Source organism: Filicampus tigris, chromosome 17 (genome assembly GCF_054856515.1).
Source record: "Filicampus tigris isolate MCC_2025a chromosome 17, RoL_Ftig_1.0, whole genome shotgun sequence".
NCBI lineage: Eukaryota > Metazoa > Chordata > Actinopteri > Syngnathiformes > Syngnathidae > Filicampus > Filicampus tigris.
Window position 1 is genome coordinate 11089238 of NC_141233.1, and position 16115 is coordinate 11105352.

The 16115-nt window shown below is 40.1% G+C and overlaps 1 protein-coding gene across 3 annotated transcripts in view; it reads right to left on the reverse strand.

The window, feature by feature from the left end:
* Positions 1 to 460: 460 nt before the first annotated feature.
* stk10 (serine/threonine kinase 10) overlaps positions 461 to 16115 on the reverse strand; it is a 33818-nt gene continuing 18163 nt past the window's right edge. For all 3 annotated transcript variants that reach the window (XM_086012483.1, XM_086012484.1, XM_086012486.1), the window contains exons 6-20: positions 15747 to 15941; positions 14648 to 14729; positions 10826 to 10960; positions 9620 to 9919; positions 8548 to 8934; positions 6326 to 6450; positions 5473 to 5596; positions 4354 to 4533; positions 4103 to 4195; positions 3894 to 4023; positions 3681 to 3805; positions 3056 to 3244; positions 2621 to 2746; positions 2373 to 2486; positions 461 to 1858 (exon numbers count right to left, since the gene is read on the reverse strand). In XM_086012483.1, the coding sequence (XP_085868609.1) occupies positions 1715 to 1858; positions 2373 to 2486; positions 2621 to 2746; positions 3056 to 3244; positions 3681 to 3805; positions 3894 to 4023; positions 4103 to 4195; positions 4354 to 4533; positions 5473 to 5596; positions 6326 to 6450; positions 8548 to 8934; positions 9620 to 9919; positions 10826 to 10960; positions 14648 to 14729; positions 15747 to 15941 (2449 nt within the window). In that variant the 3' untranslated portion in view covers positions 461 to 1714. The remainder of the gene's footprint in view (positions 1859 to 2372; positions 2487 to 2620; positions 2747 to 3055; positions 3245 to 3680; positions 3806 to 3893; positions 4024 to 4102; positions 4196 to 4353; positions 4534 to 5472; positions 5597 to 6325; positions 6451 to 8547; positions 8935 to 9619; positions 9920 to 10825; positions 10961 to 14647; positions 14730 to 15746; positions 15942 to 16115) is intronic.

A 16115-nucleotide genomic window follows, 5' to 3' on the forward strand; every position in this document is an offset into this window, starting at 1 on the left:
GTCAAGTTGAAAACATCTTTGCCACTTTCATAAAAAACTCCCTGCTAAAAGTCATTCAATGCACTGAACTATGGTGAGGATAAGAAATATGATAGACTCAAAAATCACCAACACTGTGACAATGAGAATTTGACATTCTTAGCTCGCTAAATATCACCAAGGAAGACTTCAATATCCCAAGGGTTTAGAAAACATTGAGCTGGGCTTGTGGCAGAAATTCCAACTCATTTGCATTTTGGACTCATGAAGTGAGGGTCTTGGCCTTGAAAACGTTGTGACTTGCAAGACAGCACCACCACATGGTTGAATTATATGGTTCAGAGGAATTGTATCTGAAAATAACATTTCAAGTCAATCATACATGAGATAAAATCTAACTTGTAGTCCTATCGGATCCAATAACCATTCTCTCAATGAATTGAATTCCTTAACTGAAGAAATAGCTTCTTGCCACAGTCAATTAGAAAATCTGCATTTATTAGATATTTACAACAGTGGTTCCTTCTGTTACAGTTTCAATCACACTCACAAGCCACCATACATTCGACGTTAGGCAAACTGTGGCAGAGCGGAAGACCGAGAGGGACCCAGTAAATAAAACCACAACTTAAAAGAGAGCGGAATTAAAATGTACCTAAATGTTGATTAAATGTAAATTTGGAGGACAAAAAACATCGGAAAGAGCCTTTGCACTCCCCTGAAAACCAAACAATGAAAAAAAAAAAAAAATCCTCCTTTATGTTTAACAGCTCAAGTGGGATTAGACACTCCTCAGATATTCCCCTCCTCAGTGCAAAGGAAGGCCAACAAAAAGTAAAACTCTGAGCTCTGGGGAAAAAAAAAAAAAAAAAAAAAAAGAGACAAGTAATATTGCACTTCTGTTAGCATGCAGTTGAACGACTGCAACAATGAAACACTCAACACGTGTTTTAAATCCATCAAGTGACAAACAAATAGTATTTCGCGTTGGCTTTGTCACTTACCATCCAGTGTGGCTGATTGTTACAGTAAAACAATCACTTCTCCCCCTCGTGTGTTAAAATGAATTCCTAAAGAATAATTTAATAGAAATACTACGAGGACTATTTTTGTTAAATTTGGTTTCAGCAATATCCCATTCAAAATATTAATGACAATCATAATAACAGTAATAAACATCCTTCATACCGCAGCTCTTTGTTAAAATATATATTTGAAAATATTTAAATTAAAATGTACAGTGATAAATTGAGATTAAACTGAGCAAAAATAAATTAAAAAAAGGCACACTTTGGCAGCTCTGGGACAAAACAACATAAGGCATACAGGAACATAAGTTGACATACTGCATATTTTTGTCAATTGCGTTGACATCCGCAAAGATCCCTCATACAAAAAAAATATATATATTACGTATTTAGGCAGCATTAAAAAAATAAAGATGACACCCTCTTAACTAATTAAAAAAAATGTCTCCTGAATATTTAGTATTATTGGGGTGTGTCCTTTGCTCATCAACCAAAAATGTGACGATCATGTGGTAAAGAAAAAAAACAAACAATGTGGGTTAAGACATAAATATGCACATATTAACATGAATAACAACATAAGGAGAGAGGGATGCTTTTGTGACAGAGCAACAAAAAGCTAAACAATGTAGTGCCCTGTAAGGTAGGTGAGTTGGAGACAGTTTTGAAAAAAGTGAATGTGGATCCATCACAGCAGTAGCATGCACTTATGTGGTGGAGGAGTCCTGATAGGGCACAAACTTGGACAATTTGCCGACAGATCCCCCGGAACTTTTGAAGTCGCCGATGTCGGTGATCTTGAAGAAAGCGTCCTGCTCCTTCCTCTTGTTCTTCAAATCCTCCTCGAGCGCCTGTGATGGAAGTAGAGGAAGAACGTATGACAAAATACAGACAGGCGAAATGATTACGCAAGTTATGTCCTACCTATATCTCAATTGGGATTTATTATTATAACGTCTCAACTGCTTTCTGAGCTCATCTGTACGGCACTAATATTAGTTATTCTATACAGAGGACATGTCAGTGACTACTCTTCTATTGTCCGCCTACATATTGCTGCTGTACCATTTGTGTTCAATCCCGATACTTAAAGTACCCCAACATAGGTGCCAATTAACGTTGAGTTAGCAGGGCTTTTCTTTATGCAGCTGTTTTAAATACACAATGTCTCTTAGTTTGACGTTTAGTTTGACCGTTCAACTTCAAGTGGGAGTGTAAAGCCACAGTAAAGCACACGTAAAAGGTTCAAGTAAACAATCAGTTGAACGACGGCTCTCATCTCGAAAAACTCTACAGTCCGAGTCATTTCAATCACAAAGCACTGCTCTATTTGAGTTATTCGATTAATCGGATCAGGGAACCTACCATCTTCCTCGGTTTGAGCTGCTCCCTCCAGTCCTTTAGCTGCTGGTTGTGCTGCTCATCCAGCTGTTTAAGCCTTTGCGTCTCATTCTCAAGAAGCATGTGGCCCTTTTCATTCTGAGGCAGTCACAACATTTTTATTATTTTTTTAAAAAAATTAAAAATTGGGGCAAAAACTTTATGAAAAATTAAAAACGTTTTTTTTTTTTTTTCTTTTTTTTTTTTTTTTTTAAAGTCGCACGTGCGTGTACCTGCAGCTGCTGCAGCTCTCGGATGTTTCCCTCGCACGCGCCGACCATCTCCCTCATTTGATTCTCGTGCTTCTGCTGCTGTTGTTGCCTCTCAATCTTTTGACGCCTCTCCTCCTGCTGGGAAAACTTCAGAGGGCAAATGAAAAAAGCTGTTAGAAGTAGGATTGAGCAATTTTGAAAAATCTACTTGCGATTTTTTTTTTCTATTTCTCAATATTGCAATTGTGATTTTAAGTAAATTATTTCAAGGTCATCTTTCCATGTATTTTTTCACAGGCATACGCAATAAAATAATCTACATTCCAATAAAATCTTAAAACACCAGGTTTGTTTAAAAAAAAAAAAAAAAAACAGGGATGTGCATTACTTCAGGAATTTCTGTCAAGTTGTGGTTGTGTTCTACATGTGACAATCTCCTCCTTTTAATGGTTGTACCTGTTTGATCTTCTCCCTGTCTTCTGAGTTGCTGCCTGTGGAGTTGATGCGCAGGCTCTTCTTGAAGATGGCCATACGGGTTTTGGCTTCATTGCGCTGGATCTTGGGCAGGCGACTCTTCTCCTGTTGCTGCCGAGCTTTCAGAAGCTCGATCATGCGCTGGTTGTAGCGCTGCATGTGTTCCAGCTCCTGGATCGGAACGGAACATAGAAACAATGCACGTCACGACATCAACCTAGACGATGCTGCCATGTTGTTTTGTCATTATTTTGTCTAGACATCTCAAACTGCTTGTTGGTTTTTTTTTTTGTTTTTTTTTTCCCCCAAACAGACTTTCTGTAGATGTCGCTCTCCTTTTGTCCACACAGTATTTACAGTTTGATAGTCACAAATTCACTTTGTCAGATTTTTCCCCCCCTATTGAACCTATCATCAGCTATTCTCCGGTAATTTCACCTATTTGCATATTTATGTGCTTTTTCTGCAACATTTGACAAGATGGCTTCAAGGCCCAGAATTTTAGGAAAAAAATTGTGTCAAGGATTATAAACATTTCTTTTAGTGGCCCACAAGTACTTGCGCTGATGTAATGTAATGCTTCAGGGGGTGTGGTCATCCACCTTACCTTGCCGTGTTTTCTAAGGAGCAGATGCCTCTGCTGGAAATACTGTTCTTTGAGCTGCTGCTTCAATAGTTGGTGTCTCTCATGGAGGCTCCTCTCCTCCAATTCCCACACCGAAGATTCGCGATCTGAGCGAAGCGACAATGACGGCAAGATCAGATCGTCAACCGTAAGGCACCACACGACGCGCTCTCACGCCCGCCGCAGAAAGCCAACCTCGGATTAGCTGTTGCTTCTTGCTGAGACAATCCCGCTCTGTATCGGCGATATCTTTCTTGTTGTTGAAGACGATGTGGCTGATGGTAGAGTCCAGGTGGTTCTTCTGGGTTGCCAGGAATTGTTCCTCCTTAAGCCACAAGGGGGAAATGAATGATACAATGAATTCATAATCACTATTAATGATTCATATCCCATTGTCAACGCACCTCTCGTTGCTTGGATTCTTGGAAAGAATTCATGCGCTGTTTCAGTTGTTCTTTGCGCTCGCTTCGTGGCAGCTTGTCAACAGATTGTTTTAACTGGAAAAGAAAAAAAACAAATGCTGTCACCCACTCGCATAAGATACGGTCAAGCCAGATCCTAAAAACAGGTCAATTTCAGCACTATACTGTTTGATACCGAGAGCATTTTGACAAAATCATGTCAAAGACATTTGGAAATTTGAAGGTGTACCTACCTCCTTTTTCAAATGTTTCAGATGATCCTGGAACTTCTGGTAATCCCGCTGTTGCTCGGCTTTAATGCGTTTGGTCTCGTCTTTGAGTTTACTTTGGTGGTCTGTCTCCATCCTCTCAATGGTCTGCTTCTGATGCTTCTCCAGGTTCTCCATCTCCACGTCATAGTACTTCTTCTTGGTCTGTGAACAGGACACGGTGGCAGTGAGATAACGCATGGCCGAGATACTACATATTTTAATAAAAGATTTCAATAAAAAACTCAAGATATGAATAAAACCATGATTTAGAAGAGCAAATTAGTGCCATCAGTGAAATGACCCTACATGATTGATTGATTTCAAACTTGTAAAGAAAAAAAAAAAACTCAGAGATTTCAGTTTAGCATGCATCGAAGGATTGTGACTTTGTTAAAGTTTTTTTTTTTTTTTTATCTGTCTATGTGGATACACTTGTTTCAAAAATAATTAATGTCATTGGACATTTATGACAGTTGAGACTGATAAAGCGGAAGTCAACCCCAATTTTTTTTTTTTCAAGAATATGTTCTACGCAGGCCCACTATTTGAAACAAGACATTCTGATTAAGTTTGTGGAATATAAATTAAGCAGCAAAAGCCACCCGTTTTTAGCCATCTCGGGGGGCGGCCATTTTGTCACTTCTGTTGACTGAAAATGAATTCGCAGTTGCTCAGGGCTCAGGTAACGACCAATCGCGGCTCAGCTTCAGAAAACAGGTGAGCTGTGATTGGTAAATACCTGAGCCCTGAGCAACTGTGATGTCATTTTCAGTTGACAGGAGTGACAAAATGGCCGCCTCCTGAGAAGGCTACATTTTGTTTTTTACCTCTTATTCCACAAATGAATTATTCATCAGAATGTCTTGTTTCAACTAGTGGGCCTGCATAGAACACATTCTTGGAAAAAAATGCTAGGGATGACTTCCACTTTAAATTGTCAAAGCCCGCTGATTATGGTTCGCAGACTGTTGTATAGGTTTGTGGGAACTAGACACAATGACACACACCCAATGACAGAAATAAAGAAAGGCAGCCTTATACTTGAGCATATTAACTGTAACTAAATATGTGTTATGTTACATCCCATTAATGGCATCTCACATTCATTTCCTGGTCGAAGCGTTTATTCGTTTGGTCTTTCTGCGTTTCCAGTTTGGCCTGTAGCTGAGCCAGCGCTCGCTGCTCCTCCTTCTGGAGCAAGCGGAGCTCACGTAGCTCCTGGCGCCTGATCATACAAAACACACAAATACCAGGGTAAAGTGTATTTTCATTTACATCTAGCAAAGTGTGTGTCAGTAGGTGTAATGCCATATTCGTACCACTAGGTGACATGAGTAATGCAGCTGTGGGACTTCAATGAATGATGTGTCAAAGAATGCTTTCATGTAATTGGATGACTGGATCCTTTGGCATCTTTATACTTTTTTGTGTGTGTGTACACTTGAATAACAAGCAAGTTAAACAAGAGGTCAAGATGGCCGAATTTGCATGAACAAAGATAGGTAAAAAGAAATGGTGCAAAGTAAAGAGGAGTATTAGGGCTGGAAGAAAAACATGAATATTACAAGAATTAAATTGTCATTTTGAGGCGGGGGAATCACATTACAAAAAATGCATATTGTGTACTCTTGAGAGAATAAACTTGATAATATAATATAATAATATAAAAATGTATGAGCAGCAGAGTATATTGCATATTCATAACCACAAGTGTATATGTTGTGTTAATAAAGATGCTTTGGCATCTTAATTTCTCCTCAAGATATTATCTTAACACACAGTATATTGTATGCATCTATGTATCCATTTAACTTTCATTTAAAATGTCCCTACATTTTCCTTTTCCTTATCAGCATGGCCCAAATGCTCCACCATAGTTCATCAAGATGCAGATGGGTGAAGCATTCCTTTGTGTTTGCCCATCAGATATGTAAGAGGAGGTTGGTCCGCATACCTGAGGAATCTCATCTCCTCATCCTTCTTCTCATCGTCCCTGATGATCTTCGAGGTTGTCACGCTCACCTCGACACCGTCAATCAGAAACTTCCTGGTTCGCTTTAAAGTCTTGCGAGAGTAGTCCTGCAGCACGGAAATGAAAAGGTGGGTTTGGGGGCAAAGGTTAGCAAAACAATTTGATGAATTATCAGTAACGCTCTAAAGTTATTAGGGAGAATTCTTTAATGGGAATGTTGCCTGCTAGTTTGCTATGGTACAGAACAGCACTGCATCATGCCATGAGATGTTTGTGCTCTATGGATAAGCTAAGCTGACAAAATATTACAATTAAACGCCGTTCAATAGAATCTTGTGTGATTGCAGTCAATAAAACAATGGATGTGTGTGTTTTTTTGTGCTTTTAGTTCATGTGACCACTGCGTGTACATGGACTTGAAAGAAAAAAAATATCATTGCAAACATATAAGCAAAAGCAAGAGTGCATGCATGTGATATACGACTATCGATAGTCTATTCACTGAAACCGCAGCGCCTCTTGTTGAATAAGCTGTTGTGGAAAAAAAAAAAAAAGAAAAAAAGGAGACAAGACTCCACACAGAGTCAACAGGATTCCAGTCATGGTCAGTCAGAGACCATAAAGCTCCAGAAGCAACTGGATGACAGTGAGGTGCATAGAGGCCTCCATTCACTGAGGTCAACCGCTGGACCGTGCCCACACAAAGGCCACATTGGGCCTCCATGAATGGAACACCATGCATATTTTGCTGCAAAGAAGGCCTCGATGGAATCCAGTGATGAAACGGTCTCTCTAATTTGCCCATCTTTGCTTGGAATTTGTAAATGTATTACTGTAAAACGACTGCTTTGTTTGTGTATGTATCGTAGGTCGCCATTAAACTTAACCCGTTAACCCACCACGCTCATGATTGTAAAGACTTTTAGGGGATATCGGCAGATTTAAGGATGCAATTCATGTTAAGACCTTGGCTACTTGACATTTAAAGAGTCTCATTCACTAAATGTGACCACTGGGAGTGGGCAATCTAATAATACAGTATACTATTTAGGTAAACATGTAGAGTATTCTATAATTAAATTGACATCTTAACTCAACTACTAACTTTTTTTGTCAGTTCGGATATAACTAAATTGGCTCTTGTCAAAAGAGCTGTGAACAGCACATTTAAAAATGTAGTATCAAATTTAAGATTTTAAGGATCTTGTTAAATAAAGGGTATGTTTACATGAAAAGGGCCATAACCGTTTGTTGCAATAACCGTTTGTTTCTTTGTGCTTTATAAACAAGCTTTTTGTGGGCTTCCAAAAATGACAACAAAAAAACCCACTGACACAATTTGCACAGATAGCTTGAGGTGTTCTCCAAATTGATTGTATTATTTTTTAATCACCTTTGTTCGTGTATGAAAGGGCTAAGCAGGGCTTTTTTTTCTGGCTCAAACTGAGTCAGTGTTGGTGCATTTTTGATAATCGGTAGAGGTACAAATGCCACGCCCACCCACTGGCTAAAATGAGCAATTTTTTTGGATTGTTCTTTAACATTTTAACTTCATTGAGAATAAACCAGCTAAAAAAAATAATTTCTCATTTCACACTGCATTACTGAAATGCCATAAGGATAAAGTGGACTGTTCTTTTTGGACATTTTGTTTCTACAAAATCTGCCATGTTTGGTTACAAAACATTTACGGATTTAAAAATACATGAAATCTTCTGACATTGGCAGTAAAAAAGAAAATCCATTGGCAGTTTCAGGAGTGGTTATGAGATGCAGTAAGTGTACACTTTAGTGTTATAAGCACTACATTACAACAGCGCTGTTGTCCATCATTGTTTCATACCAGCCAACATCAACACGGGGAAACAAGAACAGTGGTGCTTTCTAAATAAATAAATAATATATTTTTTTAAATCCGATTAATGTTGTGTAAACACCTTAAACATTTTATCTCCTGTATGTAATGTGTGGTGGAAAGCCTTGTGAAATACAGGGAATCCTCTGTTTCAACTGTGTAACACCCACACCCTTAAAAACAACACAATATAGTTTCAGTTCCCCGCTACATGGTTTTTCCAAGGAGGTTTCCTGAAGACACTGGAAGCTCCTTCTTTGCATTTTTATTTTTTTTTACACTTAACTGTTAAGAGTTTTTAACCATTTGAAGTGGAATATAAAACAGAGAATGCACAAAGTGGACTCACCCTTGCAGTTACTGAGATGCTCTCCTGATTCAAAGACAGGCTCTTCATGCTCTCCGTCTCGATGCTGCCCGAGTATGAGTACCGCGTGCTATTGATCCGTCCGTTGATGTAAGGCGAAACCGTCTCGGCAGTGGACCCCATTGACGTTCGATCAGTGTTCATCTTGTTTAGGATGCTGTTTGGACCGGAAGGAGGTGACGGTGAAGGGGCAGCAATGAGTTCTGGAGTCTGTGCTGGGCTGACAGTCGATTGGTGATTCAGTATGTCTGTACTCTGGTCAGGAGACGCCTGGTTCCCGGGCACCTCTGGCGACTCGATACTGTCAACACTTTCCTCAGATGTGTCGGATTGGGGGAGAGACGGCAGCTGCTCTGCCTCAACAGCCACCTGGAAAACGTACATTACTGTTACAAATATGTTGGGATACTGTACATCTTTTACAATTTAAATGGTGGAACGGCAAATAATTTGGAATAGACCAACAAGAAAAAAAATGTCTCTAAACGTCAATAAAAATATCTAATGGTTGGCATGCAAGACCACGGTAAATCTCGCAAGACTTCATTGTACAGTTAAAGATTACATGACAGCGACAATTAGAATAATTACCTAGTATTTTTTACGGAAGAAAGAAATTATAAATCCAAACAGGTTGACTAACATCCTGTAACTGTTTGTTTGATCTTCAAGGTTACACTATGTGTAGTTATTCAATTTTTACACTGTACCAAAACAATCAAAGAAATTCAAACTATAATGCAAACTATTGTCAGGTATGCTGTTGTGGTAACACATTGCACTGTATTTTCCTTGTTTGGTGTGAAATAATCCCAAACTTCAAACACCCCTTTTAGGCACTTCTTCCACCATTGATGCCATTTATGTCAACATAGAGTGGCGCAGGACTCTGGAGTAACATTAATCTCTGTGCGAAAATGATCACTGTGACGCAGAAATGGAGTCGACATTTTTGGAAATCGAATTATTCCGCCAAAATGGATGGACGCATGTTGAAATGAAACCCCAAGATCAGAATTCAAGCAATCAAGAATTTTGCAGTCAGTTGGTGTACCTTCTCTTCCTCAGATGTGGGTGTACTCTTCCCATCCTCGATGCCAGAGTCGGAGCTCGAAGTCTTGATCGACACGACGCTCTCGTATTTCTCCGATTCCAGCTTCTCTCTGAAAACCACCTGGTCCTTTGAGGGATTGAGATTGTGCCGTGGTAAGGGCACAGGGGTGGCCATGACAGCATCCGGCTGGCCCTCTGACGCAGAGACCGGCTCGGGCCCCTTTTCTATTAAAGACTGCGGTGATGTGGTGGGGCTCGTGGGGCCTGAAGGCTGGTCTCCTTCCAAACTGGTCTGACTGGTCTAGCACAGCAAAGATAAGGAGACTGGTCATGCAATGATGTGGCAGAACACAATTTTAAATAGTAGTTTCCCTTTCTGTCCACCACCTGTAATTTAAGCAACAATTGCTTGGAAAGAATGAAGCCCTTCCTGCTCAAAACTCATTTGCATCAAGTCCAATTAGTTCCATAATAAAGATGACATACATTTTGCGCAATCAATTGATCTACGATTTCAGGAAATAGCCATTTTTGCAACCTTACAGTTAATTGCATTCATTTCCGGACAGTTCGTCTTGGGGATTCTTCGAAATAACCGGCTGAACTAAACAAACAGGCAGCTTTATGATCTCAGTGATAATATACAGCGGCTCTGAACGTCTAGTTGTTTTTTTAAGTCTAGTGTAAAAGCTGAGGCAGAACAATGTACAGCCATAAATAATTCGGTCAGCATTTTCTTTTTGTCACAGGCGTAATAGAAAAGTCTAAATTTAAAGTGCGGCTGCATAGCGGTGTTCCGGTTACTGTTCTTTTGTTTATTCTGAGGGTGGTAAAGTGCACCCTCGTGCTCTGTGTTACTTTCTAATCTCGTGGCCGCTGTGGACACATGAATGGCCCCAGAAGAAGCGACCTTCAGTCCTTTGGCAGGAAAGCAATGTTTACCAAGAAATGTTGGCTGTATGTGCAGTTTGCTCGTAATCAGGAGGTAATCTTTGTACATGTTTTTCTTTGTTCGAATGTCAGTAATATTTTGAAAAAAAAAAAAAAAAAAAAGCACACTAAATGAATTTATATTTTGTAGACAGCTGACGGAAATGCATACAATTTTGTGCATACCAACACAAATATAAACCAGTACTCTGCACATTTTCAGACATGAACTATGACGGAGAACTCAATGAAGTGCCAGATGAGCAACGTTTGGTACCACAGTGAGCTCCATGGTGTCGTCCTCCTCTGCATCCTCTCCATTGTCATCAATTTCCTCCATGACTTCAGCCTTGGCCTCGGCCACCAGCTCCCTCAACGGGCGATTCGTCGTCACCGAGCTCACGAAAGGGTGCTGAGGACAAAACGGGGGAAATGTCGGGCATGAGTCTTGGCGAGGGGATCGGGTGTGCTTCTGATGAAAACGATAGTAATGGCAGTCATCTGCTGGCCCCAGGTGGCAGCGAGACAGGAAGAGCACGGGCGACTTTCGCTGCTGATGAAATTCAATCTGCCACTTGTCAGCGCCCTATTGTTTACCACTCAACCGACTTGCGTGCACCAAAGCTCAATGTCACAATACCTCAACATCACACCCTTAAAACAGCCAGGTTGTTTGGGCTAATTCTTCTACTGTGGATGGAAGCGTGCTTTCAAAGGTAAAAAGCGTAAACACACTTCAAAGACGAATGTAGCAGAGATTAAAAAAAAAAAAAAAAAGGCTTGACATGATTACCGGTATTCATTCACATGCTGCACAATTTAATTGGAGTGGCTAACCAAAGAGGAAACCGTGGTTGAGCATTTCAGTGCGTGCACATTGGCAGACATCTGTGCATTATGCGATTGTTGTGGTCGTGTACTGCACTCGCTGCCGTTCTGCCGTTTGGCTTCAGCTTTCAACTTGGCTGATTAGAAACAACATTCGAAACAACAGTCAGCTATTGTCTAATGAAGCAGGAAGTGTAAATGCTGAGCGGTGTCCTATTACAGCACAGATGGCAGACATGCATTAGGCGCACTGAACATCCAGGCATCCGTGTCTTAACCTGTGCGGGTTCAAAGAGGTGTGAAGCCTACTTAAGTTGACACTGGGCTAGAACGGTGAGAGAACCCCGGACAGTTGCCCGCTCATCCCCTGGTCAGCCAAACAATATTTAAATAAATAAAAAAATATATAATGTTCAAATGGGCTGGAAGAAAAACAGATTACAAATCCATGTAGCATCCGGTTTGAGCATTTTAATATAGTAAAGATGAAAATTACAACCATAAAAAGTGTCCTTTTTTTTATATATCAAAAGTAACGTAAGTCATCTCACATGTAACAGTCAAATTGAAACTATCTCAACATCACAGTGGGGAAGAAAGGCAGAACAAACAATGGAGCTTATGTCCTCTTTTGTGGTTTTATGTTGCGTTAGAAGCACAGACTCACGCATGCATGGCTGGTTGGGAAAAGGTTAAACATTTAGAGCACAAGGCTGCCTGTGTTGCAATAGCTGGGATAGTGCACTGTAGATTTAAGAATGTATTGTGTTGCAAAGTAAGGGTAACTTGACCATTATTTTTGGTAAAACTATAGACAAATTAAAATTTACAGTTACTTCAATACATCACGAATAGCATCAGCACTACAATATTTATTTTGGGGGTTTAAGTGTTTTGGTTTGGAAAAATAAGGCAAAAATACTTACATGCTAAATATCTTATTTCAGTGGTTGGGAGTTTTTGCTGTCTTCAATAGTTAAAATAAAAAAAAAAAAAAATCCTGACGGCGCTGGCAACATTTAGGCAAGGCCGGCTCGCCGGTTAGGCAAATGTACCGTGGAATCAATCATTTTTAGAATTTGAATCAGAACTTGTAAATACTTTTAATATTAAACTGCAAAGTGACACTACAGTCATCAAATAAAGCAAATATTCCATTTATTTTTTAAATTGTGTGACATCATGAATTAAAAGTAATCTTAAAACTTCTTTTGTAAGCGTATGTACAGTAAAACATCAATGGAGGGGGGGGCGCCACAAAATTTCGCCTAGGGTGACACATTGGCTAGGTGAGATGACTGTGGATTCAATAGTAGGAATCAAACAATAGTATTTGTGCATTTGTATACATTTTTTTTTTTACCAAATATGAAGAAATGTCCAGACAGGTCAGAACGAATTGGTCATGTGGCTCGCTGGAACATGAACTTGTAAACGTGCAACGTTGTCGTGCGATAATAACATCTACTGGAATGTTACTCACAGCAAAAGATGGCATCTTCCATTTATAAGATCATCTTAAATATGCTGCAGGGGACTTGTTTACATCATGCTGCAAGACTCCACACTTAACGGTCAAACAGCAGGGTACGAGCAATATCTTTCCAAAGGTGAAAAATTTGGATGGACACTCTCCTGCAAGTCCGATTGAGTGATACATAAGTACAAGGACATAAATGACACATAAGAGTGACTGCTGCAGTAACACACACTCATGCAGCTCAGTAATGATACTCCTAGCCATGATTGACCATTGCATCACTGTTTTTAAAGCACGATAATTTGACGCCAAAACATATATGCACTCAACTAATTGCAATAAATGTTATCTGACAGCCATTTCAAGCCAAAGCCACGATACACATCTAAAACATTCAGCATGTCACCAAAAAGCGGGCCGCACCCGTCTCTTTTCCCCATCGTAGAAAAAGAACACAGGCACAACCCCCCCCCCAGCGTGCCTGCGTGGATCTCGGCTTTTCATCTCCCCAACTGGCCAGCGGTGGAGAACGAGGCCAGGCGTGATCCTGACATGTTCGCGGCGGCCGGGGCTGGGAATGTAAACAGCTGGATTTCCCTCAGCCGCGGGATCAAGGCAGGAAACCATGGCTCGGAATTTTAATAGATGCCGCTCTCCTGCTTGAAACCACGCCGTGCTCATTTTTACTTCTTCCTTCTTAAGATTTCTTTGGGGAAACAGTAGGCATCAGACTGGCCTGAGTTTTACTCAAGATGTGACAGCGCATGGTCATACCACAATCGGATTTTACTATCGGCGTATAAAACGGATTCAAACATTTTTCAAGCACTTCTTTCATTTTTACAATATTGCCCCAAAATTAGTCAACTTCAAATTCAAATCCACTCTGTGGAGTGTCGACAGTATCTCGCATCTGTTTTAGGTATTTTTCCTTTGTGGTATCACTGCTTTTAGTTTGAATACTAATTAGTTATTTCATAACCAAACCGAGAGACTTGGCAGGGAGAAGTCATATCATTTTTCTTAATTAATGCGCTTTGACATTTTGTACATGCAAACAAGTGAATAGAAATATTTGCTTTGAACTCTATTTTGCCAGAAAGCCTTAGTATTGGCATGCAGGCAAAAATCTTTCCAACTTGACGTGCCTTTCTAGGTGAGATTTATCAATGTTTTTAAGGGGGAAAAGTCTTTTAGAAGCTGTTTTAGCCACAAAACAGGGATTGTTTTTGTTCTGCATTCATTTGAATTACCGTATTTTCCGAACTATAAGCCGCTACTTTTTTCTTAGGTTTTAAACCATGCGGCTTATAGGCCGGTACGGCTATTCTGTGGTTTTTTTCTTTCACCAATAGTGGCGCTCTATGAAGATAAGTACTGTTTATTTTCTCTTGGTTCTGTTCCGTTTTAATCAGAAAAGTTAGGAAAGAATCTGTTCAGGTATATACATGTACATTTACAGTTCAAAATGGTTCTGTAAATGCAGTAAATATCAAATTGTTCAACATAGGTGTGGCTTATATGTTTTTTAAATATTTTTTTTTTAAATGGAGTGGGTGCTGCTTATATAAAGGTGCGGCTTATAGTCCGGAAAATACGGTACTCAAACTTCCTCATACATGTCCATGTAACATTCAATATGTGGAAGTTCAAGAAGTCACAAAAATTGGCAGCTCAGGTCTGATTTGTCCCCCGACTCTGATAGGGTCAATATAAAGGACACAACAGATAATGTTTCCTCACACGTCAGTGTGCCAAGTAACACTGTCAGTGTAATGCATCTTGCCTTACCCCCAGGAGCTGTACTGCAGTCGGACGGGTCTCTGTGTTCTTATCCAAAGCTCTCCTCAGGAAATCTTTAAACTCTTGTGACCTGTGAAAACAGTCACAAAATATAAACAAAGAAGTGAGGAAAAGTGTGTGTTTGGGGTGGGGGGGGGTCTATGTAGGACAGCTTCACATTGTATAGTGGTCAGAACAGTGATGGATGTGTCATGTTGATACATGCGGATCCTCTCCTGTGTACATCTGGGTTTCGCAAAAGTGAGCTCTCAACAGGAATGATTGCTACGCGGCTCATCGCGAGTCCACTTTCGGCACCTTTATGAAAGCAGTGTTGCGAATCTCGGCTCGTAAAAGTGAGGAGTGGAAATCAGCACTTTTTTAGGTCCAATGACACTGAGTGGAGAGATGACCGTGTGATGTATTGGAGAGTAGAAGGTGAAAAATAGCACATAACCTCATAAAAAGTGCCAGGGGAATTTATTTATTAGGTTCAAAACCTTAATTTGTACAAATGTCTTTATAATAGACTTTTTTTTTTTTCATTTCCAGATGTAGCACTGGCAAATAATAAAAATACAGTATCGGAGCTGTGCTTGCCTTATATGGAGGAAAGCCACTTTAACTCATTCACTGTTTGACAAATTTTATTTGCCTTTTCACAGTCCAGCCATTCAATCCCAGGAATTTATTTGTATTTTTTTTTTTCATTTTTTTTTTCAAACGTTAGGTTAAAAAGAATCTGAAAATGTCTGGTAGTGAATGAGTTGAAAGCAGTAATTCCTCTTTCAACGCAATCGTAAACTTCATCTTTACAGTTACCACCTCATGTGTAAATACGTCCTCCACGACACAGAGGCAGCTGTAAAGGTAATTAAAGATGCCTTCTTTGTTCATCACTCGAAAAGAAGCATCCATCATGGGTGTGGTAATAATTTTGCTAAGTGGTTGTCTCGCTGATGATTAACTGGGACGCATCTATTGTACATGGAACGTGAAACAACCATTTTTATGGGCCGAGTCATCAATCCCATTAATTGCAAGGAACCTGAGGAATTTCACATCGTGAAATGTTACATAACTCGGGGAATGTTTTCTCTTTTCTCACCATTTGTTTGGTTGATCCAGAGAGGGAGGATCTGACTTGGCGATCTTCAGCAGCACCCGCATGGGGTTGAGGTCATGGTGCGGCGGTTCAATCTGAGCAAGTTCAATCAGCGTAATCCCGAGGGACCAGATGTCGGCCTTGTAGTCATACGGAGCGTCCTTCATGGTCTCACACATTACCACCTCTGGGGCCATCCTGGCAGAGAGACAAAACTTTTAGAGAGAACGGTGTCATATTAAGTAGCCTGAATGCAACCCTGCAGCAACTCCTGAGACAGCTTGCGTCTGGAAACATTCAACGCAGTAATATCCTACTATTTTGCATGTATCGACAAGAAGATCCCTTCCTTGATTAGAGCGTGCGGCAGCA